At 36.4% G+C, this 23,274-nt stretch overlaps 1 protein-coding gene across 1 annotated transcript; it reads left to right on the forward strand.

Annotated features, from left to right (window-relative positions):
* The first annotated feature begins 3,002 nt into the window (after positions 1-3,002).
* Positions 3,003-23,156, forward strand: Serinc1 (serine incorporator 1). The gene is made up of 10 exons (XM_057763103.1): positions 3,003-3,157; positions 7,196-7,357; positions 11,400-11,569; positions 12,469-12,548; positions 12,770-12,907; positions 13,433-13,602; positions 13,698-13,788; positions 19,718-19,862; positions 19,960-20,190; positions 21,860-23,156. Exons 1-10 carry the CDS (start codon positions 3,119-3,121, stop codon positions 21,993-21,995), a joined length of 1,362 nt encoding a protein of 453 aa, XP_057619086.1. The 5' UTR covers positions 3,003-3,118; the 3' UTR covers positions 21,996-23,156.
* The last annotated feature ends 118 nt before the right edge of the window (positions 23,157-23,274 follow it).

Raw genomic sequence — 23,274 nt, forward strand, 5'->3', positions numbered from 1 at the left:
GAACATCTATCTTACATCATATATGGGTGGGTTAAAAATTTAAGTGTACAAACCAAAACTCAAGGCTTAGAAAAAAATGTATAGAGGAAAACCTCTTTTAAGTCTTGAGATTGGGAAGAAATTTTGAACAATAAGTAAAGTTATGTAACTCAAAGACAAATTTGCTACCTCTGTCACTTAAAAATAACTTTAAAACTACATCACAGTAGTTTAGTATAGTATTTTACAAAGTAGAAAAATAAGCCCAGACTAAGGAATGGTAATTTCTCACTCTATATTTTTCTAGAAGGTTCATATTCAAAATTATAAAAAGCTATCCAAAAATCAATAAAAATAAGTGAATAGTCCAGTTGTCATCTTTTTAAAGAATTAAACGGGAACTTTATCTAGAAGAGGGTATACCAATGTTCAATAAGCACAGATAAGTTTTCAGCATCATTAGTCATCAAGATAACGTGAAGGGTTTCCACTTTTTCCAAATTAAAAGCGATAAACTCATATATTAACCAATATCTGGGCAACACAAACATCTCTGGAGAAAGAATGACCTGAGAAACCTAATTTTAAGAGCAATTTGCAGTGTGAAGGCAGGCAGCAAACTGAAACTACTACAGCTGGCTGTACCCTAACATTTGGTCATGTCTTCATTTTTCACGATAGAGAACCAGGAGCAACTCTATTTACAATCTTTTATTTTATGCAGACAGAGTTAATGGTCATTATATATTTCTCACCTATCAATGCTTCTAAAATGTTTCATATTGTGAAGATGTTTAATATTTGAGTAACATGTATCCTCCTCTTTGATATGTCATATTTAAGTGTTATCCATATGAATGTGTGTGCGTGCATGAGTGCGTGTGTGTGTGTGTGTAGTTCTTTCTTGAAAAAATTCTTATGTCAACCTTTTCTTACATACCATCTCTTCCCTCTTCTGGTCCCACATAATTGCAGATTCTCTAAAATGTCTTTCCAGCAATTGTACAGAATAAATTTGTGCATAGAAGTCATGATCTTTGTAATTAACTCACCACTTTATTATTTGATACATGTGAAAAATGTTCTCATGTAAATTAAGACATGATGTAGACCAGAAATTGCAACTGAGTAGGAGATCTCTACATGAACAACAAAGATTAAACGCTATCTAGGTCTCCCTCAGAAAAGTATCAAATGTCTAGGAAGAAAACTTCCATTTTAATAAGTTTGCTGATTATATCTCTCCTACAGATATAGACAAGAGAATATAGAAGAACCTGGAGAGAATCACTGGAGAAATTGACACACCCTTGACTGGTGGGGAAGAAAGAAACATAGCGTGCATTGATTGTCTATGGATTCCTGTATGTGATGCTAGAATTTGCAACTGTAAAAGCACATATCCTATTTAACCCTCACAATTCTATATAGTTAATTTTCATAGCTATATAGCGCTAAAGACGATGCTAAAATTTTAAGAAATCAAGGATCTTACTAATGTCTTAGTTTCTGTCCCTCCTTCCTATCCTTCTCTCCTTCCTTCCTTGTTCCCTTTCTCCCTCCCTTCTTCTCTTACACTCTTCCTCACTTCTTCCTCTCCCTCACTCCCTTCTTTCCTCCCTTCCCTTGCTGTTGTTGCTGCTGCTGTAGCAGTGATAAAATACTCTGACTAAAAAGCTTAGGGAGAAAGGGTTTATTTTTAGCTCACAGCTGCAGGACATAACCTGTCATGGTTCTGTTCACAATTACGGCCCTTATCAATTAGAATAATCAGGATGATCCCCATAGGCTTGACCAGAGATTCTGTGAGGTTGACAATTAATAGCACAATAATTGTTTTTTTTAAAATTTATACTAAAACCAGAATTTAAAACTAGGGTAAAGGAGAGTATAGAGATGACATTATCAATCACACAGGTACAAAGTAATAATTTTTCCCTGATAGTTATTTGTCTTGAATTTTGGGCCTCTATGTTCAGAAATCTTCTAATGTCAATGTTTTCCATTGGTATGGAACTATATAGTATCTGCAACTATAAATGGAATCACTCTACATTTTGTAGATAATATTTTTTTATTACTTCCAAGCTTGAATTTCCAAGTACGAGCAGGCTCATTTCAGACAGTTAAAAGTTTGAGGTGCTCAAAACACATTGATTTTCTTTTATTTACAATTCCACCACTTCTGGCGGGGGGGTGGGGTAGGGGGTAGGGATAGTGGTGGTGGTCTGTGTTAGTTAACAGTTTTAGTCCTACCAGATTGCTAAGGGTTACTCCACCCCTTCCTATGGAATTTTTTTGTCAATCTTACAGACATTTTCTTTTCTTTTTAAAAAATATTTATATTACTGGTTATTTCAAAGTGAAGTTCTGTGTCTCAAACTCTTTTCATAGAATATTTTCAAGGGCCAATTACAAAAAATAAGAATCAACACTCTCCAAGGACACATTCAATCACGCATAATTCACCAAAATGAGTATGTTCATCTTAAGTTTGGATAGCTGTCAGTAAAATCACTGCACTATAATAAAAATCTTAATCAAAATGTTTTCCAAGTACAAACCATGTAAAATCTTACTAAGAAGTCAAATCGTGCATCAACAGTAAACAGAAGATCTAAGAGAAAGCGTCATACTTGGGGGGCAGGGAACGGATATGTACATACATGAACTGCGTATGTAAATAGAAATTTAAAGGGGAGCACAAAACTAGCTGAAAAGGGACTTAAGTGAAAATGAAACTGCTAAATCCCAAGGGGAACCGAGCTCTGAAAAAGCAGAAAGAGAACAGTTCTGAGCTCTGCTAACGTTCAGTACAAATAGAAGGTAAGCAAGTGTCTTCCCTTAGTCTACTCGGCTAAGCAGGCCGGCTCGGCAAAGCCAGAAACCTATTTCCAGGAGAGCAGCCAGACCGCACAGCTGGAGAGCCAGCCCGACCTTCCTGCTAGCCTGGCGCAGGCGCACCACGGACGCGTCGTCGCCGTCACTCCGCCCTCGTCTGCGAGGAAGTGACGCAAGGCCGAGGGGCGGGTGCGTTCTGCGCCGGAAGTGCCTGCCAGACAGTAAATAAGCACAGAAAAGCAGGAGAAGACGCTGTCTCCATCTTGTCGGCAGACGCTGGGCCAGCGACGCGGAGGCGATGGGGAGCGTTCTGGGGCTGTGCTCCGTGGCGAGCTGGGTAAGGCGGCCTGGTGCGGGCCAGTGCGGATCGGTGCAGACCGGCTTTTCCGCCTTCCTCCGGTCTGAGCGGGGCCCGAGTCTAGTGAGGGCGAGGCCGGGCGGGCAGGGGAGCCGCCGGAGCAGATAGCGCCCTTTGGGAGTTCCCTCTGGAGTCAGCCTCGGCCGTCGCTATTCCTTCCTTTGGTTGGGCGCCGCGTCCCTTTCAGTCCCCTCGTGCCTGGCGACCTCGCACTGCGGCACTGTCATTCCCGGAGGCCTCTTTGTTCTAACGCGCAGCCTCCAGGGAATCGGGCCCGTTATTTGGCACAGCTTGACAGCAGTGCCGATGTAGCAATGTCGTTTTTGAAATAAAATAGTCTAATCTCTCTCAGTGCCTTCTTCAGCTTTAGTCGCTTGACTGTTCATACTTCCAAATTGGTATTTCTAGAAAAGCTGACCTGTTCTTTGGTACTAAATATTCTTTGTCGTCAACCATGGGCGTGCAGTCTGAAACTCGATGCTTTAAAAAGAAGGGTATGTTGCGTTTTCGTTAAACAGTAAAAGCGTCTTTAGTGTAGTGGCAAGATTTCGTAACCCAGGTAGCACAGACAACCCCATTCCCCAGTAGTCAAAACATTAGCAATGCAGGTTAAAATAAAGAGCTTCGTTGCTTTGGGTGAGGCATTTGGATTAAAATTTTACTCTTCAATCTGTGATTTCTTAGTTTAACCCATAACAATTTTCTGGCTAACCAAAAGATTCCATTACATGTACATTAACCAACGGACTGGCTATTTTATATGTTTTGTCTCTTAAAACATGCTTTAGTATAGCTTGAATTATAAATGCTTAATTTTTATCAAGTACTTTGTGAAACTTCTTATTCCAACAAGCTATTCTCTTGTATTTCTGTTTGCAGTTGGCGTTGGAAATTTGGAAGTTAAGAGAGTCTAATGAAATTTGTTGAACCTTTTATGCAAAAGGCAAAATTTGGTCCAATAAAGATTAATAAATAAGGGCCTGGAAAGACAATTCAGCTAGCTAGTGCTTGATGCTTCTGCTAGATAATGGAGTTTGTTTGGTTCTCAGCACCCACACTTGGCAGTTCACAACGGCCTGTAACTCCAGCTCCAGGGAATCTGTTTCCCTCTTCTGCTCTGACCTTGTCTCCCTTGGGAACATCCTACCACGCAGACATGCATGCATGCACATAACAATTAGGAATATTATAAAACTTTTTCTTTTTTGATTTGTTATTTAATTTACTAGAATTGGTTTGGTTGTGATAATGGCATAAAATAGTTCTATTGAGGTCATAGAGATAGAGGGATATGAAGTCCCTGTTTTATTATTTTCCAATTCAATTTTGAGTACCTGTTTTTGGTATCAAGGTCGTGTTTTATTGACTTTTTTTTTTTACATTTTAAGGAATTTTTTGTATGTATGTATTTTAAGTCAAAATGGCTCTGGAGATTAACATGGGATAAGTTCCATTACTACTTTTACCACTAAGACTGCCTGTTTTGTTCACTAAAAGAATGCCTTTGATGAAGCTGACACTGCCTTGCCATCATCATTCGATTAGCACCCTGAAAAGGTATCAACAACATGCAGGGTTAAAGTTGACAGAAGCTAGGGTGCCACGCGATCCTACTTCCTGATGACTGATCTGAGGATTCATGGTGTGTCATTTGGATGGTCCCTTTTGTTCCATGTTCTTTTCTCTATTTTAATTATGGCATTTCAGTGCACATCTGTAAGTAGAATTTGCCCTATGACATACGAATCCATCTTTTTCACATCCTCAAGTTAATATGATCATTTACTTGAAAACTTTGATAAAGTAAGTGTTTATTCAGATATTCCTATATTGAAATCATTATGTCAAATAACCCATAATTGAAAGACTTGCTTCTTGAACAGGTTTTTGCAGACTTAGTCAAATTTAATAATTTCTCCCACCTTGTTCATAAAAGAATTATAGAACATTGTTACTGAACAAAAAGAAGTATGAAAGAAAGTTACATGTAAGGATCTCTGGCCCTTTTATTCATTCCTAAATCTACATGTACCAGCAGCCAGTAATTAATATACCTTTCTCTAACCTGAGGTCAGCATTGGTGTTTTGATTTTTTTTTTTAATTACTAGACCTTGTAAACAATTACAATCAGTTCTCTACCCAAAATAGTTAATGTGGTTAAATAATTAAGAAAGAAGTAGGAATTACCAGATACTGACTTTGTGCCAACCTCTGCTCCATTTTTATTTTGTATGCAATGACCTTTTTTGGGGGGGTTATTCATGGTTGCTATGGGACACAGAACAGTTTGGTGGAACTTGTCAGCTTTGACTTTATGAGGAAATGATCTAATTTGACTGTTTCCAGCAGAAAGCTCATCTAAGGCTGTTGGTGCACCTAGTGAAAACTTGTAGCTTCCTGTCTGCATAGAATACCTAGATTTGGGGAGCCAAGTGTGTTGAAGTGCCACATTCTACATATAAAGTGATTTTATGTAGTTAATATGTTGTCAGCTCTACTCGGTGTTCATTTATCTACCAAGAGCTTTGCTTTATTCTCTTCAGTTTTGTCTTTCACTCTGCGTTTTACATCTTTTGTGCCTGTCTCCTGTGTTGGCTAAGATCCTCAGTGTAAATAAATGTAAAGCCCCTTGCTTGCCTTGTTTTAGATGGTAGGGGAAAAATGCATTCGATTTAAATGTAGATGAGAAGGATAGGTATTTTATTAATTCCTTTTTTCAAGCCAAGGCTATTTTATTTCAACTCTACAGACTGAGGGTACTATATTTCATCCAGTAGCTTCTCTTCACTTATTGAGATGACCAAGTTGAGCTTTTTCCTTAGTTTGTGAATACTGTGTATTAAATTGGTTGTTTTTAAAAGTTGAGGCATTTTTTTTTTGCCCCAGACTAAAACTTGTCTTGGTCACAATACTCTATTCCTTTATATTTCTGCTTGATGTGCTAAAATTTAGTTAAGAATTTCCATGTTCATGTTCAGGTTGATGTTAGTCTGTTGTTTTCTTATAGTGTCTTTGGGTTTAGTACTAGTAGTTCTTGTTCATGTTTTAAGTAAGAACATATGGTCAGTATCTCTGATAGTTCGCATCTTTTAGATTTGATTTCTTTGCTGGTTTTGCTCCTAAAAATGTCCCTCTTTTGCCTTAACTTTTGAACACTATTTTCATTCACTACAAAATTAAAGTTGTTCTCTCTCTCTCTCTCTCTCAGTACTGACTTTTGTCTGGAAGTATTTCTTACCATCAATATTTTTTTTGTCTTTGTTCCTCTATATAATATGCCCTTATTTACCTGTATTATTTTTGTGTGCTTTTAAGATTTTTCTGGTTATTACTGCTTTTAAGCAATGTTATAGTGTTACTTAGTATAATTTTTATCATATTTTACTGAGATTTTATTCAATTTGGATATGTGAATGTGTAGTTTTTATTGAATTGATAGAAATTTGGTAATTATTTCTGCAGGATTCCTCCTTTTTCTTCTGTCCTTTAGGGACTCTAATTTCACTCACATTAACTGCTTAAAATGGTCTCAATGTGCACTGATCCTTTTTAAGCATCTCCATCTCTTTTTATGTTCGCTCACACACGCGCACATACACTCACTCACTGATTTACAATAGTGTTGTGGTGGATGGTATTCCTCCACCCTGCACTGTTCCCTCCGTCTTCGTCTTCTTGTGTTGAGAATTCCCAGAATTTTATGACTGTACTCTTAACTGGGAGGCAGGGGCTGGAGGTGAGCTTAGTAGCTGTGCTGTTGATGAATATTCCATTTCTTGGTTATTGTTGATTATTTTTCTTGGTTTTGAATAAATTTACTAGGTATAGAGGACATTGTTTATTGTTTGACCTTGCTCCATTTCTGCCTTTAGGTTTTAGAGCATATAGATAATGTTTGTGAATCAGATACAGTCTTTTTTAAATTTATGTCACTGTTTATTTCCCCTTCAACAAATAGAGTGTACATTTTTATTGAACCATTTTAAACTCTGCTGATCTTTAATATTTTTTCCCAGATACCATGCTTGTGTGGCAGTGCCCCATGCCTGCTGTGCCGATGCTGCCCTAGTGGAAACAACTCCACTGTGACTAGATTGATCTATGCACTTTTCTTGCTTGTGGGAGTTTGTGTAGCTTGTGTAATGTTAATACCAGGAATGGAAGAACAACTGAACAAGGTCAGTCTTTTGTTTTACCTTTGATGAACTAAAACTGTAGAATATACAAAATAACTTTTGGATAATAAAAAGTAATATAAAAATACAGTAATATATAATCCTAGTTTTAGTAGATTATATTCTGTTAGGAAAGACAAACAGTATGAGGTAGCTTGTTCAGTTCTATGATGGCAGCACAAAAAATATTCTTTGGTAATTTCTATGGTTGTTGGTTTCCCACCAAAACTAAACAGTAGATTCCAATACTGAAGACATCACATGCTGTAGTATTAGGACATAAAGAAATGAGGTTGGAAGTGGTCTGGATGCCTCCTTCCTTCTGAATAACTCTCATCATACCAGAAGGTGTTATTCAGGCTTTTGGGGAAGAATTGCCATCAGCAGTCTTACTTGGTCCAGTGGCAAGCCTGTTAGAGATGACCAGTTACTTTGTGATTAGATTTGAGGTCCACTCCCTTGGAAGGAATTTATATCTGGTATTGTAAATTCTTTTACTGTAAACCTCATTAAAAGCCTGTGACTAGACACTATTAGGCCACTGTTACTGCTTTACTAAATGGACTACCCACCAGATTTCCTTCTAAGTAGCTGTTCTTCAAGCCTATAGATGAGTGGTATTGTCAGCTTTGATCAGAGAAGCTTGTTTTTACACCTGAAGACTGTCTGCAGTACTTACAGAGGCCCATAAACTAGTTGGTGTTGAAAATAACTGAAGGTTGAATGCTCAGCCATAAACAGGTTATCTGTGTCACTGCTTCCAAGGCTCAGTGAACATTGCTCAAGTGGGGATGGAAAGAATGTAAGAGCCAGAGGAAAATGAAGAGTGGTATCAAATCCCACTTTCAGGCAAACATAACTGTTTACTTACAAACTCACAGGATCTGGTTGTGTTGAACCCACTAACATTCAGTAATGGAGAGGGGAGGAGCTCACAAGATTCTGCCTCTTTGTGAAATCTATGTGCAGTTAGTAGTTGTTGAGAGAGTGAAAGACATTTTATTCAGTGGTGTAGCCAGTGTTAAGATTCTCGTGGTCCTATAGAGAACCCTTCAACGCTTCTGGAAACAACTCTAGTAACGCTCGTTGGGTCAAAGAAAAAACAAACGATACGGAAGTAGGAGGAGGACAAATAGGAAGATAGCGGGGATCAGCAGGAGTGGGAGGGAGTGTGGTGGGGGTGGGGTGAATATGATCAAAGTACATTATATGTGTGTATGAAATGTCATGTTGAAAACCATGTGTATAACTAATATATCAATGAAATCAGGAAACGACTTTGGTGATATCACTGTAATTGGAAAGGGGATTGTGTATGTGTGTTTTCTTTTTGTTCCTGAAAAGGGAACATTTTAAAAATAAGTAAAACTTAAGTGCAATGCCTGAAAATGAGGAAGCAACAAAGACTAGGAAAGGTTTTGAGATAATTATGTCTAAAGATTAACTTTGTAAAGACAGAAGAAGCCAAGTGCTTAGATCTAGAGGCTTGGTATAATAGAATCAGTGAGGGAACAGGCCTCAGATACTGTTGAAGTTGTAGTGATTGAGTCTGGCTGGAATTCAGATATTGGTAGTACTAGAATATATTAACCAGATTCTGGTTCTTTTCTAACCTAGAAACAAGGGCTGGAGAGGCAGCTCAGTGCTTGCTGCTCCTCCAGAGGACTAGAGGTTGCTTCTTGGCATCCACTGTTGGGTGGCTCATGACTGCCCAAACTCGAGCTCCCAGAGACCTGATAGCTCTCTTCTGACCTCTGTAGGTGCCTGTAGTCATGTTCACATATGCACACACAGACACATAGTCAAAAATAAATCTTAAAGAAATGAAAATAAAGTCATTTTCAATTTTTCTTCTTCAGTGAGTTGGCTTATAGGAGCAGAAGGGAATATATAGTTCATAACATGATGACTTAAAGTTACTATATCACATACCTGTGTGTATGTGGTTCAGGCTGCTAAAATAGTAATATGAAAATGTGGTTTAACAGAAATTTCTTTCTTATTTGCTTGGATGAGGGATATTTGAAATAAGGGTGCCAAAAAGGTTTAGTTCCAGTAAAGGTCTTTTGTTTGCAGTTGACCGTCTTGCATTTCATGTCATAAGGAGAGAAGTAGCAGACTGTGTCATGCTTTTTATATAAAGGCACAATGTTAATCTAATTATTTTCCCCTTCCTAATCTTGTTCTATTAAGGATTACAGTTACAAGATATTGAGGCCAATATTAGATGGCTTAGTCACATGGCTAAATGCACTTGCTACCAAACTCAGTGAGCTCTTTCCATCCACATGATGGAAAGAGAAAACCAGCTAACTCCCTTGAGTTTCCTCTGGTCTCTATAAATGTACTATGGTGTGTGCACATATATAAATAAATTAATTTTAAACATGTGAATTTGGGGCAGATGGTATGGAGGCTAAACACTGTACATCTATGAAGAAATAGAAAACATTAATTCAGATCAGAGTGAGTACCCGTTTTGTGAGATGGAAATTGAAATCCAGGCAGCATATGGTGTAGAAACCCACACAGGATTAGTGATGCTAGAACTTCCTCAGTAGTTCTTAAGGGAGTTGAGAGAGAGGAAGCCTAGTACTGGAAGAAGCAGTGAGAAAAACCACCAGCATACAGGATTTAGACAGAATTGTTGGAAAGACTTTTAGTATACTGAAAATTAAGGACTTCCAACAGCTATTGGATATGAGTGGTAAAAAGCTAATACCTAAAATTTAATATTCTTAGAATACTGGGACTAGGTATGAGAAGAATAGTTTATTCTTATACATATGATATGTGTTGTTTCAATAATACTGACACTTAGTCACAAAACCTCCTTTTTTGCGTATAGATTTCACTGTGACTGTATCTGTGAGTGTGTGTTGGTGGAGACCCATGTTGCATGGGAAGGACTCTGGCACTGTGCCTCTCCACCCCTGCTCAGTTCCTTTCTAATATGGTCGCTGCTATTTCTCAAGATTCTTAATTAAAATATGAATATATTGTCAGCTCAAGTTAAATTAATAATGTACTCATAATGAGAAATAGAACTTAAAGGCCTTATTCTAAAAATGGATTTAAGTAGCATTAGCTTTAAACAGCTCTTTTTTATTCTCTACGGTCTCAGAAGTGACTCTTTTATGCAATTCTTTAAGCTTTTGTTCATTTCTTCCCATTTATCTTAACTTATGTAATTCAGTACATCACAGTAGAATGCAAGTTAAAAATTTACAATTATGGTATGGTATCAGTAAGTACATTTTTGTTTTCATGTAACATTCAGATACTTATTTAAAGAAGTAAAGTAAATCTTCAGCTCAAAATAATCATTTAGCCCAAATGCAGCCATTGTTAGTTTATTGTTTATTATTTGCTCATTTGGAAGTTTTAACTTTTTTTTTCTTTTTGGTGAGAAAAAAGTCTCACTATGTGTTGTAGGAGGCCATTTGTTTGTTTCCAGGTGCTCAGAACCGAAATAATAACACAGAAACTATATTATTTAAATCACTGCTTGGCCAATCACTTAAGCGTATTCCCAGCTAGCTCCTATATGTAGAATTAACCCATTTTCATTATTTTATATTTTACCATGAGGTTTGTGGCCTAACTGCAAGGTTCCAGCTGGCAGCTACATCGTCTCCTGACTCCACCTTCTTTCTCACAGCATTCAGTTTAGTATCTGTGTCGTGCTCCCCCCCACCTCTGTTCTGCCCTTCCAGGCCCAACACAGATTCTTTATTAATCAATGGTATTCACAGCATACAGAGGAGAGTCCCACATCAACTATGTAATCACAGCTGACTTGGACCTATGTGTAGACTAGGCTGACCTCGAAATCATAGAGCTCTATCTACTTCTGCCTCCCTCAGTGCTGGAATTAAATGTTTGTGCCACCATGCCTGGCCCTAACTCCCCCTCCCTGCATTAAAATGCAGCAGGGTTATTTTGATTATATATATATTTTTATGGCTTGTAAAGTAGATTACAGTTTACATGGAAGTTTTAGTTCTTGAAAAGTATTGACCATAAACCCATTTTGTTTTCCTAGATTCCTGGGTTCTGTGAGAATGAGAAAGGTGTTGTTCCTTGTAATATTCTGGTTGGCTACAAAGCTGTGTATCGCTTGTGCTTTGGCTTAGCCATGTTCTACCTTCTCCTCTCTTTACTAATGATCAAAGTGAAAAGCAGCAGTGATCCTAGAGCCGCAGTCCACAATGGGTAAGCCTTGAATTACATGAGAGAAAAGTCTGTAGAACCTGTCTCCTGGTAATTTTGAATTTATCCAAAGAAATTTCAAAGCAGAATCATCTGACCATAAAAAACTTTTAAGAACATCAGTTGATTTTACTAGAGAAAGTCTTGCTTTGGATATTAAATAATGATGGTTAGTCATTTATCAGCATCATCTCTGATGATGTATTTTAATTTCAAAGGAGGATGTATATATGTGACTAAAGGAAGACATATTGTTGCCTCTTAGCTTTTAGTGAGCCAGCCCTATTACATAGAACACTCAACTTCTACATCTACAAGGCAGCCAAATAGAAAGAAACTTTATTCCTGAACAGGCATTGATTTTCTAGATGACTGTTTTGCACAACCTGGTTGGGGGAGTGCTAATTTAATCAGTCTCTTTTAATATTGAATATTTCATCAGGTAGTTTATTTGAATGCTTTATTGCTTCTTTTTCAACATGCTATGCCAAACACGGAATAAAAATGTAATATTACATAATAAAAATGTTCTATAACAGGCTTTTACCATTTTAGTTACTGGCTGTCTTAAATTACTGTTTTGGATATAGGCATTTGTCATAATTTATTAAAGCTATTAATTTGTGAAATTAAATTTTACTTTATATACTGATATATTATCCAGTTCAGTCCTCTGGAATGAAACCAGTATTCTCAAATGAGTTGTTGGCACATCTTTCTTAAGACTATCTTTACAGTAGCCTATGTAGTGGTCGGGGTTTGTTGTTGTTGTTGTTTTTCAGTATATGCGTTAGACTATTTACTGTTATGTAAAATGTAACTGTTCTTTAAGTGGTTCTGAAAAGATTTACTGTTTATTTATTTGGTGCTTATTATTATAATTACATTTCTTTCTGTCTTAGATTTTGGTTCTTTAAATTTGCTACAGCAGTCGCAATTATTGTTGGAGCTTTCTTCATTCCAGAAGGCACTTTTACAACCGGTGAGGATTTAAAAAAATTCTGTGATATTTTTGTTTGTTTGTTGTAAAGGAAACCATAGTAACTGCTACCTGGAATTGTTTATTCTTTTACTGTTTGGTTTTTCTTTTTTTCCCAAGTTGCAAAATCAATTTCCATAAATTTTGTATCAAGATTATTAAGAAAAGTAATAAAAACTAAAGCAGTCATTCCTTTGCTTAAAATATGCTATTTTTCCTTTCAGTGTGGTTTTATGTAGGCATGGCAGGTGCCTTTTGTTTTATCCTCATACAACTAGTTTTGCTTATTGATTTTGCCCATTCTTGGAATGAATCATGGGTTGAAAAAATGGAAGAAGGGAACTCAAGGTGTTGGTATGCAGGTAAGCTTTTATTTCATGGAGTATCCTCAGTATAGTGAACATTGATGAGAACAGATGGTTTGCAGGGAAATCCCTTAGCATTTTGTGTTTTATTCCTATGAAGAGGTTTTCAGTTTAAGTTTATGAGTGACTGTGTCAGCAACTTGTAGAAAATTACTAACTAGCACCATCACTTTACCCTTGAATAGAGAGCATGATATGCAGAGTCTGTTGATTAAAAATTTTTGCAGACAGATTTCCCAGTATATTAAAAGTAAAATTTGAAAGGGAATTCTACTAGAAATAACATAGAATTGTGTTAATTCATCAGCAGCAATAAACAGAAACAAACAAAACCTTTGGAATACTTTATAAAGGTATAAAAGATGCCTAATACCTAAGGGGATTTCTGTATAGTATAGCTGCGTTAACAAGCTTGAGTTAATTGGTTAGTTACATAAAATAAAAGATTTATTTTAAAACAAGTACCATGCTGAATATATAATATTTTATTAAAAAATCTAATAATTCAATTTTTTTTCCCAGCTCTGCTATCAGCTACAGCTCTGAATTATTTGCTGTCTTTAGTTGCCATCATCTTATTCTTTGTCTACTACACTCACCCAGCGAGCTGCTCAGAAAATAAGGCATTCATTAGCGTCAACATGCTCCTCTGCATTGGTGCTTCTGTAATGTCTATACTGCCCAAGATCCAGGTATGTACTCATTTTTATGAAGCCTTTAACTTTCTAAATTTTCATAAAACAGAATGTCAGATATTTATTTACATTACTTCATATTTTGTTTGTAGGAATCACAACCAAGATCTGGCTTGTTACAATCTTCAGTAATTACAGTCTACACAATGTATTTGACATGGTCTGCTATGACCAATGAACCAGGTATATTTACTTATAATGAGTCTTGCAGAATTGACTTTTTATTCCAAACTGTTCATTTTAAGGGGGAAAGTTCCTTAAATTAGGCTGGTAGAGGAGCGGAGCATGTAAACAGTACTACTTCATCTTTAAGGTATTGCTGTTTTTATTTTTACTTAGTTTTCTCCTTCACTAACAATGATATAGTTCTAAGAAATCATGGAAACATATATACTTAAGTTTTATACTATCTAAGATAGTTATATGTAAGAAGAAATAAAGTATTTTCAATTTTTTTTATGTTTTGTCTGAGACAAAGTTTCACTTTGTATCTTATGCTGACCATGCCCTCTCATCAGCCCTCATGCCTCAACCTCCAAAATGCTGGGAATGAACCACTCCTGGCTTTAAGTTCTTTTTCACTTGTAAATTTAATTATAGTTTTGTCATTTTTTTTTTTTTTGGTAACTATTTTGCAAATAGATAACTGGCTTTGTAATGAATTTCTGTACTCAAGTCACACTAAGTCCCATAGGAAATAAACTTCTGTATGTCTTGAAAGAACAGAGAAATTACATTTTTTGGAATTTTTTCCTATAAAATCATATTTGTATAAAATATTTTCTCTGACTCTCATCACTGTTTACAAACTGATTAAATATCTTTTCAGTTGTTACAGAGACAGGGATCTTAGTATATAGAGAATCCTCTTCCCCCATCCCAAAATAAGTAGTTTTAAAATATCATTAATGATTTCTTTGAGATGTTAGCCTTATGTAGTTTTCTTTAATAAAGTGGAGATTGAAGATTTAGATTTTTGGAATTAAAACTGAATATGTATTGGGCACTTAAATGTGTTCTTATCCTTTTAAGACGGCAAAGAAATTCATAGGAAGGCAGCATGTTGTAGGTTAAAAGATTTGCATTGTTTTTCTTCTTTTTTTTTACAAGATATATTTTATTTCCTTGCATTTTATGAGGATAATAGATTATAAATGTGGACGCAAGTATTAGCCCAATGCTTAAGGCTGTAGCCAAAGGTGTTTGGTTGAAAGCAGTAATGCTTAGGGCACAGTTTTCCTAAGGGGTTGTATTTCATCACAGCATCCTTTCTTTCTAGCTTACAAGAGTAAATGCAGTGAAGTTCATTGAAAAAAATCTCTTTGTTCACTGTCTGTGGGAAGAGTAAGAGTTGCACTTTGAGTGGTACCAACAGTAATTTCTGATTTAGCCTTTGTTCTACTGCATAAATAACAAGCATGACCTGCAGACCTATGGTACCAAATTACCAATATTAACTCCTGCAACCCACCAAGGTGTCTAGTGTATCATGTTAAGGTCACTGTGGGATTCTATTTTTTCATTTCTTTTCTCATACGATGTATCCTGATTATAGTTTCCTCTACTTCTACTCTTCCCAGCTCCTCCCCATCTCTCCTCCCTTCTGGGTCTACTCTGTGTCTCTCATTAGAAAAGAACAGGGTTCTAAGAGATAATCAAACATAATAAAATAAAATAAAAGATGAAGCAAAAACTATCATATAAAGTTGGACACAGCAACCCAAGAGGAGAAGAATCCCAAGAGCAGGCACAAGAGTCAGAGACCTACTTCTTATCATGGTCAGAAGTCCCATAAAAATACTAAGCCAGTAGTTATAATACCTATGCAGAGGACCTGGTACAGACCCCTGTAGGCCCCGTGCTTGCTCTATGTGCCTTGATTAATTCAGAGGTCCTTGTTCTCCTGGTGTCCTCCATCTTCTCTTTCCACATCTGATTCTACAGATTCCCTGAGCTCTGAGGGGAAGGATTTAATGGAGATCTTCCCTTGAGACTCTCCACATGCCTGGAGGGAGAGATTTTTTTTTTTTAAAGACCAGTATGTGTGGTTTTACCCTAAGTCTTTGGACTACCTAACCTGTGGTTCTAGGTTACTCAAGCAGTGTCGTGGTGTCAGATACGAGTTCCGTCTCATGGGGTAAGCCTTAGGTCAAATCGGATTGGTTGACTAACTCTCACAGGTTGCCCTAGCATATTTTGCAGGCAGGACAGATTGCAGGTTAATGGTTTGGTAGCTGGGTACCCTGCAAAGTACCTTCCTTCACCAAAGAGACTAGAACATAAGGATCTTTTCTCCATGAGTTGTGTGGGTGTTGTCCTCAGCAATGGGGGCCCTGGTAACAGTCTACAGAGAACAACTCTTTTGTCTTAGCAACAGCCTGGGTTGTTTGGGGATTTCCCTGGGAAACTCTTGGCCAACTCAATTGAATGTAGTCCAGTCCCACCACTGGAATCTCCCCTGGCAACAAGAGATGGACAGTTGAGACTTCATAGCCCCCCTTTACTAGGAGTCCTCGTTAGGATCACTTTTATATATGCCAGGATGTTTACACTGTATTAGGTTTCCACATCATCCCTTAAAGCACCCTCCCAGTTCTAGTCATCTCTACCTCCACCCACCCCACCTTTCCCTCTACCAGATTCACTTCTTTCCCATCTCGACCTGCACCCAGTTTGCCCTAAAATCTATTCTGTTTCCCCCTCCCAAAGAGACCATGCACCACTACCACCCTCACACCCCTCCTCTTTAACCTAACCTCTCTGGGTTTATGGATTGTAGCTTGGTTATCATTTACTTAATGATTTTGTCCACTTATATGTGAGTAAATAACCATATTTATCTTTCTGAGTTACTGTACTCAGGTTTAATTTTTTCTAGTTCTATTTACATGCAAATTTCATGTTGCCATTTTTTTAAATAGCTGAGTAATACTCCATTTTCTTTCTCCATTCTTCTGCTGAGTGACATTTAGGTTGTTTCTAGTTTCTGGATATTATGAATAAAGCTGCGGTGAACATGGTTCAGCAGATGTCCTTGTTAGGATGGAGAGTCCTTTGGGTATATGCCCAGGAATAGTATAGTTGAATCTTAAGGTAGATTAGTTCCCAACTTTCTGAGAAACCACCATACTGATTTCCATAGTGGCTGTACAAGTGTGCACTCCCACCAGCAATGGAGGAGTGTTCTCCTTGCTCCACATCCTCACTAGCATGAGCTGTCAATTGTGTTACTGATTTTAGCCATCTGACAGGTATAAGATGGATTTGTATTTCTCTGTTGGCCAAGAATGTTGAACAGTTCTTTAAGTGTTTCTCAAACATTGAGATTCTTCTACTGGGAATTGTTTAGTTCTGTACTCCATTTTTCATTTTATCATTTGGTTTTGTGCTGTCTAGTTTAAGTTCTCTGGTTATTAGTCCACAATTGGATGTGGATTTGGTAAAAATCTTTCCTCATTTAGTAGCCCGCTACTTTGTCCACTTGACTAGTTTGATATTGAGGTCGTTGATCCAGTTGAACTGGAGTTTTGTGAAGGATGATAAGCATGGGTTCATTTGTATTCTTTGACATGCGGGCATCTAGCTTTTCAGCACCATTTGTTGAAAATGTTGTGTTTTTTTTTTCTAATGTAGCTTTTTTTTTGTTGTTTTTTAAACCAAAACCCAGCAGTTTATTATTGTTCAGGGTTATTTTAGCTATCCTGTTTTTTTGTTTGTTTTGTTTTGTTTTTCCTTATTAGGCTGAGAATTGTCCTGTCAATTTCTGTAAAGAATTGTGTTGGAATTTTGATGGGGATTACACTAAATCTGTAGACGGCTTTCGGTAAGATGGGCATTGTTTCTATGAGAGATCTTTCTATCTTTTGATATCGTCTTCAATTTCTTTCTTCAAATACTTGAATTTCTTGTCACATAAGCCTTTCCTTGCTTGGTTAAACTTACCTCAAGATATTTTACATTATTTGAGGCTATTGTGAGTGGTGCTGTTTTCCTGATTTCCTTCCCTGTCTTGTCAGTTGCCTATAGGAGGGGTTCTGATTTTTATTTATTTATTCAGTTTTAATTAATCTTGTATCCAGCTGCTTTGCTGAAACTGTTTATCAGCCGTAGGAGTTCCCTGGTAGAATTTCTAGGGTTATTTATGTACACTATCATATCACCTGCAAATAATACTTTAGGTTTCTTCCTTTCCAAATTCTATCTCTTTGGTTTCCTTCAGTTGTCTAATTGCTTTAGCTAGAACTTCAAGTACTAAATTGACTAGATATGGAATGAGTGGGCAGCCTTGTCTTGTTCCTGATTTTAGTGGAACTGTTTTGAGTTTCTCCCCATTTAGTTTGTGTTGGCTATTAGCTTGGTGTAAATTGCCATTGTTATGTTTAGTTACGTCCCTTGTATCCCTAATCTCTTTATTTATGATGTTAGATTTTTTTCAAATGCCTTTCCTGCATTTAATGAGATGATCATGTGATTCTTTTCAGTTTGTTTATATGGTGGATTATACTTACAGATTTTCATGTATTAAACCATCCCTGCATCTCTGGAATGAGTCTACTTTGGATGATCTTTTTTATGTGTTCATGGATTCAGTTTCCAAATATTTTATTGAATATTTTTGTATCATTGTTCATAAGGGAAAATAGTCTGTAATTCTAAAAGTTCTATGTTGAGTCTTTATGTGGTTTAGATATCAGGTTAACTGTGGCCTCATAAAATGAAGGTTCCTTTTGTTTCTGTTTTCTGGAATATTGAGGAGTATTGACATTAACTCTACTTTGGAAGTTTAGTACAGTTCTGTGCTAAAAATATGTGGCCCTGGGATTTTTTGGTTGTTAGAATTTTAATGACTGCTTTTATTTCCCTAGGGGTTTAAGGTTTTGTTGTAGGAGCTGCAGGCTGCGTTCCTGCCACCCAGCTCCTGGCCACCTGTCTAGCTTATGCCCCAAAATAACAACACACAAACTGTATTCTTTTAAACACTGCCTGGCCCATTTCTATTCATGTGTGTAGCACCTTGAGGTGCACTTACCAGGAAGATTCTAGCCTACGTCCATCCTGGGTCGGAACTTCATTGCGTCTGCCTGAGAGGAGCTGCCCTGCATCTGAGCTCACTTCCTCTTCCTCCCAGCATTCTGTTCCGTTTACTCCACCCACCTATGGTCTAACCTATGAGGGCCAAGCAGTTTCTTTATTTTTTAACCAATGACCTTCCTCCATCAAGGTTTCTTTGTTTTGTTATTTGATCTTGGGTTTAATTTTGGTAAATGGAGAAAATTAACCATTTTTTTTTTTTAGAATATTCAATTTGGTGTTTTAGGCTTTAAGTTAATTTTATTTCATATAAAATATATATGTATTATTATAATTCTCTGGATTTCATTAGTGTCTCTTGTTATGTCCCCCTTTTCATTTCTGTTTTTGTTAATTTGGATATTCTCTCTCTTGTCTATTAGCTAGTTTGGAATAAGAGTTTGTCTATTTTGATTTTCTAAAAGAATCAACTTTTTGTTTCATTGATTCTTTGTATTCTCTTTGCTTTTTTTCATTTCAGCCCTCAGTTTGATTATTTCTTGCTGTCTACTCTTGGGTGTGGTATTAAATTGCTATGCTAGTATGAGATCACTCCAATTTTTTATATAGGCACCCAGTACTGTGAACTTTTCTCTTAGCAGCCTTTCACTGTGTCCCATAAGTTTGGGTATGCTGAGTATTATTTTCATTTAATCATAGTCTTTAACTTATTTCTGTTTTGACCCATTTTTATGGGTCAGTAGTAAACTGTTCAGTTTCCTTGAGTTTCTAAGTTTAAGTTTTCTGTTGTGAATAGGATGCAGGGAGTTACTAGTTTTCTTCTATCTGTTGAGATTTGCTTTGTGTCCAAGTATGTGATCAGTTCTGGACAAAGTTTCATGAAGTAGAGAGAAGGTAGAATCTTTCATGTTCTTCTTAAAAAAAAAATAGGTTCTTACTATTAATACATACAAATTATGCTTAAGTATGTAATTTGCTTGTGCCTTTTTAAATCAACCCTTTTTGTTTCCATGGGTTAAATATGTCTTGATTTTTTTTTATCTTGCTCTAACATTTAATTTGACCTTAATGTACTTTATAGAAACAAATTGCAATCCAAGTCTACTAAGCATCATTGGCTTCAATACCACAAACCCTATCCCAAAGGACGGGCAATCCGTTCAGTGGTGGCATCCCCAAGGGATTATAGGACTGGTTCTCTTCCTACTGTGTGTGTTTTATTCAAGGTAAGAAAGTCTGTAAACTATACTTTCAGGTGGTGTATTTGTGTAGATTAAGGAATTATCTATTTTTAAAAGTTGTTTCTTTCCCTTTTTCATGCAGTATCCGTACCTCCAACAATAGTCAGGTTAATAAACTGACTCTAACAAGTGATGAGTCAACACTTATAGAAGACGGGAATGCCAGAAGTGATGGATCCTTAGAAGATGGCGATGATGTTCACCGAGCTGTAGATAACGAAAGGGATGGCGTCACTTACAGTTACTCCTTCTTTCACTTCATGCTTTTCCTGGCTTCACTTTATATCATGATGACCCTTACCAACTGGTACAGGTACTTAGATTTCATGTTAACTTCAGGTAATTTTGGTGTTTTTTTCATGACTCTGTTGTAAAATATGTGACAGTAAGTACTTGAGTATGCATGTATGTGTGAATGTTTATGTGTAAGTAGGTGCATATGTACCTGATGTGTGAAGGCCAGAGATGGAACTCACGTGTATTCCTCAGGTACTGTAGAACAGTGGTATGGAACACCAAATAGACTAAGCTAGCTAGCCAGAAAACTCTAGTGATTATCTATTTCCACCATTACACTTCTAGAATGATAAGTGAGTGCCTCTGTATCTGGCTTATTAAAAATGTGGGCTCTGGGAGTCAGAATCCAGTCTTTATGTTTGCAAGGCAAGCCATTTATTTCTCAAGCGCCAAAGTACTTTTTAATCCTCTGATGTATTTCAATATTTAGTTAAAATTAATTCTGAAAGAATGAGAAATGCCAGTTTTACTTCCTTAACAAGTAAATGTGGTTGTTTAAATTTTGAAGACAGTTAAATAGGAAACTATATATAACCATGTTTTAACAGAAATGCATGTTAATAGTTGATTTTGACATACTGTTTAAATTTTTAATTCTGTAAATTTATTGCTAACATACTATAGTAATAGTATACAGTTTTAAAAACAATGGTTTTTTTAAAACTAAATCATTAAACTGGGCTGGTGAGATAGATGACTTTAATTAAGAGCTCTTTTTCCAGAGGTCCCAGATTCAATTTTCAGCACCCATATGGTACTCAAAATTTTTGTAACACCAGTTCCAGATCTGATAATCTTGTGTAGACATGAGCACCATATGCAGACTCAGAGACAAAACAATCATACACATATAATAAAGTATTAGAGACAAGATAGCTAAAAAATTTTGAATGCAAATCATTGTGATTTATTTTTAGTATTCTCTTAACTATGTTTATTATCCCTTCAAAATTAATTCATACTTTCATAAATAATAAAAGTAACGAATTATAGTTTGTTTTTAAACTTTGTCTAAAATGATTACCAAAAGATTCCTCACAAGCCTGATATTGGCCTATATGGTTGGACAAGTTTGTTTTCAGTAATTTTTAACGCATGTCTTTAAATAGTTATGAAAGACTATCATACCAGCAAAGGGTCGAAAAAATATTCTAACCTGATGTTTTTGAGGCTAGTGCTTATTCATTTTTATTATGAAAGTGTGTTTTATCAAATTCTTAAACTACATCTTAAGTAGTATCTCTCAGTAATCAGTAGCTTTAACTGTCAGATAATAGTAAATGCTAAAAAAATTAGTTAAAAGAGATGTATATTTCTGTTTGTATGCAAAAATCAGCTAACTTAAGGATATATTTCCTTCCCCATCTGAAGTGGCATTAGCTGAGAAGGGATGCCCATAAACCTTACAGTTTTATATATAATAGTCACATGTTATTTACTCAGGTCTCATCTGCTCCTATTTAATATCATGTAGAATTACATATGATGCCTCAGAACTGTGTGAAAAATCTACGTCACAGTTCTGTGCTATGCTCAAAGTCTCCCTGATGCATCAGTACAGAAGGCATGGCAGCAAGATGAGCAGCTCCATACAAAGGAAACCTGAGTGAAGGGACTTAGCTTGATGACTTAGTAACACAATCCATTCACCAAAGTAGTCACTTCTGTATTTCCTCAAATTTTAGGTATGAGCCTTCTCGTGAGATGAAGAGTCAGTGGACAGCAGTCTGGGTGAAAATTTCGTCCAGCTGGATTGGCATTGTGTTGTATGTTTGGACGCTGGTGGCACCACTTGTTCTTACAAATCGTGATTTTGACTGAATGGGACTGCTGGCATGAAAGCCCATCTTTGGTCATTGTTTATTTGACATTAACAGTATTCCCAGTTTTTGTAAAGTTGTATGTGTTGTTGTATAACTGTTTTTCTCTTGCATGAATTAGATTTACTCTGCCATTTTATCCACGTTCTTGCTTAGTATATATGGATGATACGGATTGCAAAGAGAGAATTTTGAATAAGGTAGTAAACCAAGGAAAGATAGACACTGATAGGCATATCATCTGCTCTGTACATATGAAATTAAAAGTGAAAAACAAGAATTCTTGACAGTTGTTTTCAAAATTGTGTTAGAGCTTATGCTGTTTTAGAAACATAACAATGGCTGCCTTTTGAAATACTTGGTGTGTTGCCTTACAGAAGACTGCAAAGCAAACACCTGTTCTGAAATTATGTAAATAAGTCAAAGCTAGTTGTCTAAAAAAATGCAAATTACTTCAGGTTTGTCAGGATGTTCTCTTACTAGGTACAGAATGCTCACATTCAGTGGAAAGAGTTTAGGATACCAAGGGAGGCTATGGAACAGATAGGAGCCTTCACAGAAAGTCTCTGGTAGCAGGCTTTAAAGTGGATACTCTTAGATCATGAGATCTAAGATCATGACTTTCTCTTTAAGAAAGGGTGGCCTTTACAAACATACAATTATGGATTTCATGGAGTTGTTAGCAGTTCTGAAACATACACAAGGTTTTGAAAAGGAAAATCATGTTTGAAAATTTTGAAACTAAGTATTTGCAAATCAAAGCTGAGAAAGCTCTAACAGTACCTCTGCGTTAGGTACTGAAGATCTAGTCCACCTCTAGAGAGAAGATGAAGCACAGGCTGAGTCAGCCAAATAGCTGGTTAGTGGCAAAGTTGAGAAATTCTAAGTTTGTCAATACTAGTCAACATACTAAAAACTTTTGTATCTAAAATACATAATTCACTTCATAAATCATCAATGGTAGATAATTTGTGTGATGTGTATTGCTGCTCTTCAGCATGCTTTTTATCCAAACAGGAAGGCCAGGAGTATAATGAACTTGTAGAGTAGACTACTTACATTATATTACACTACACATTTAAACATGTTTAAAATGTTTGTATTTACTGCCATGTAATTGAGGAAATAGTCAACTTGAAAATCAGTATGCCATTTAATTTAGTAGATAAAAATGCTTATTTATGTGTAAATTAGCACCAAGTAAAGCTTACATTTGCTTCTTTAAAAATATTTATTCTGCACATGGAATATAATTCCTGTTAATTTCCCAAACTTACTCT

The sequence above is a fragment of the Chionomys nivalis genome, chromosome 2, assembly GCF_950005125.1.
Source record: "Chionomys nivalis chromosome 2, mChiNiv1.1, whole genome shotgun sequence".
Lineage (NCBI taxonomy): Eukaryota > Metazoa > Chordata > Mammalia > Rodentia > Cricetidae > Chionomys > Chionomys nivalis.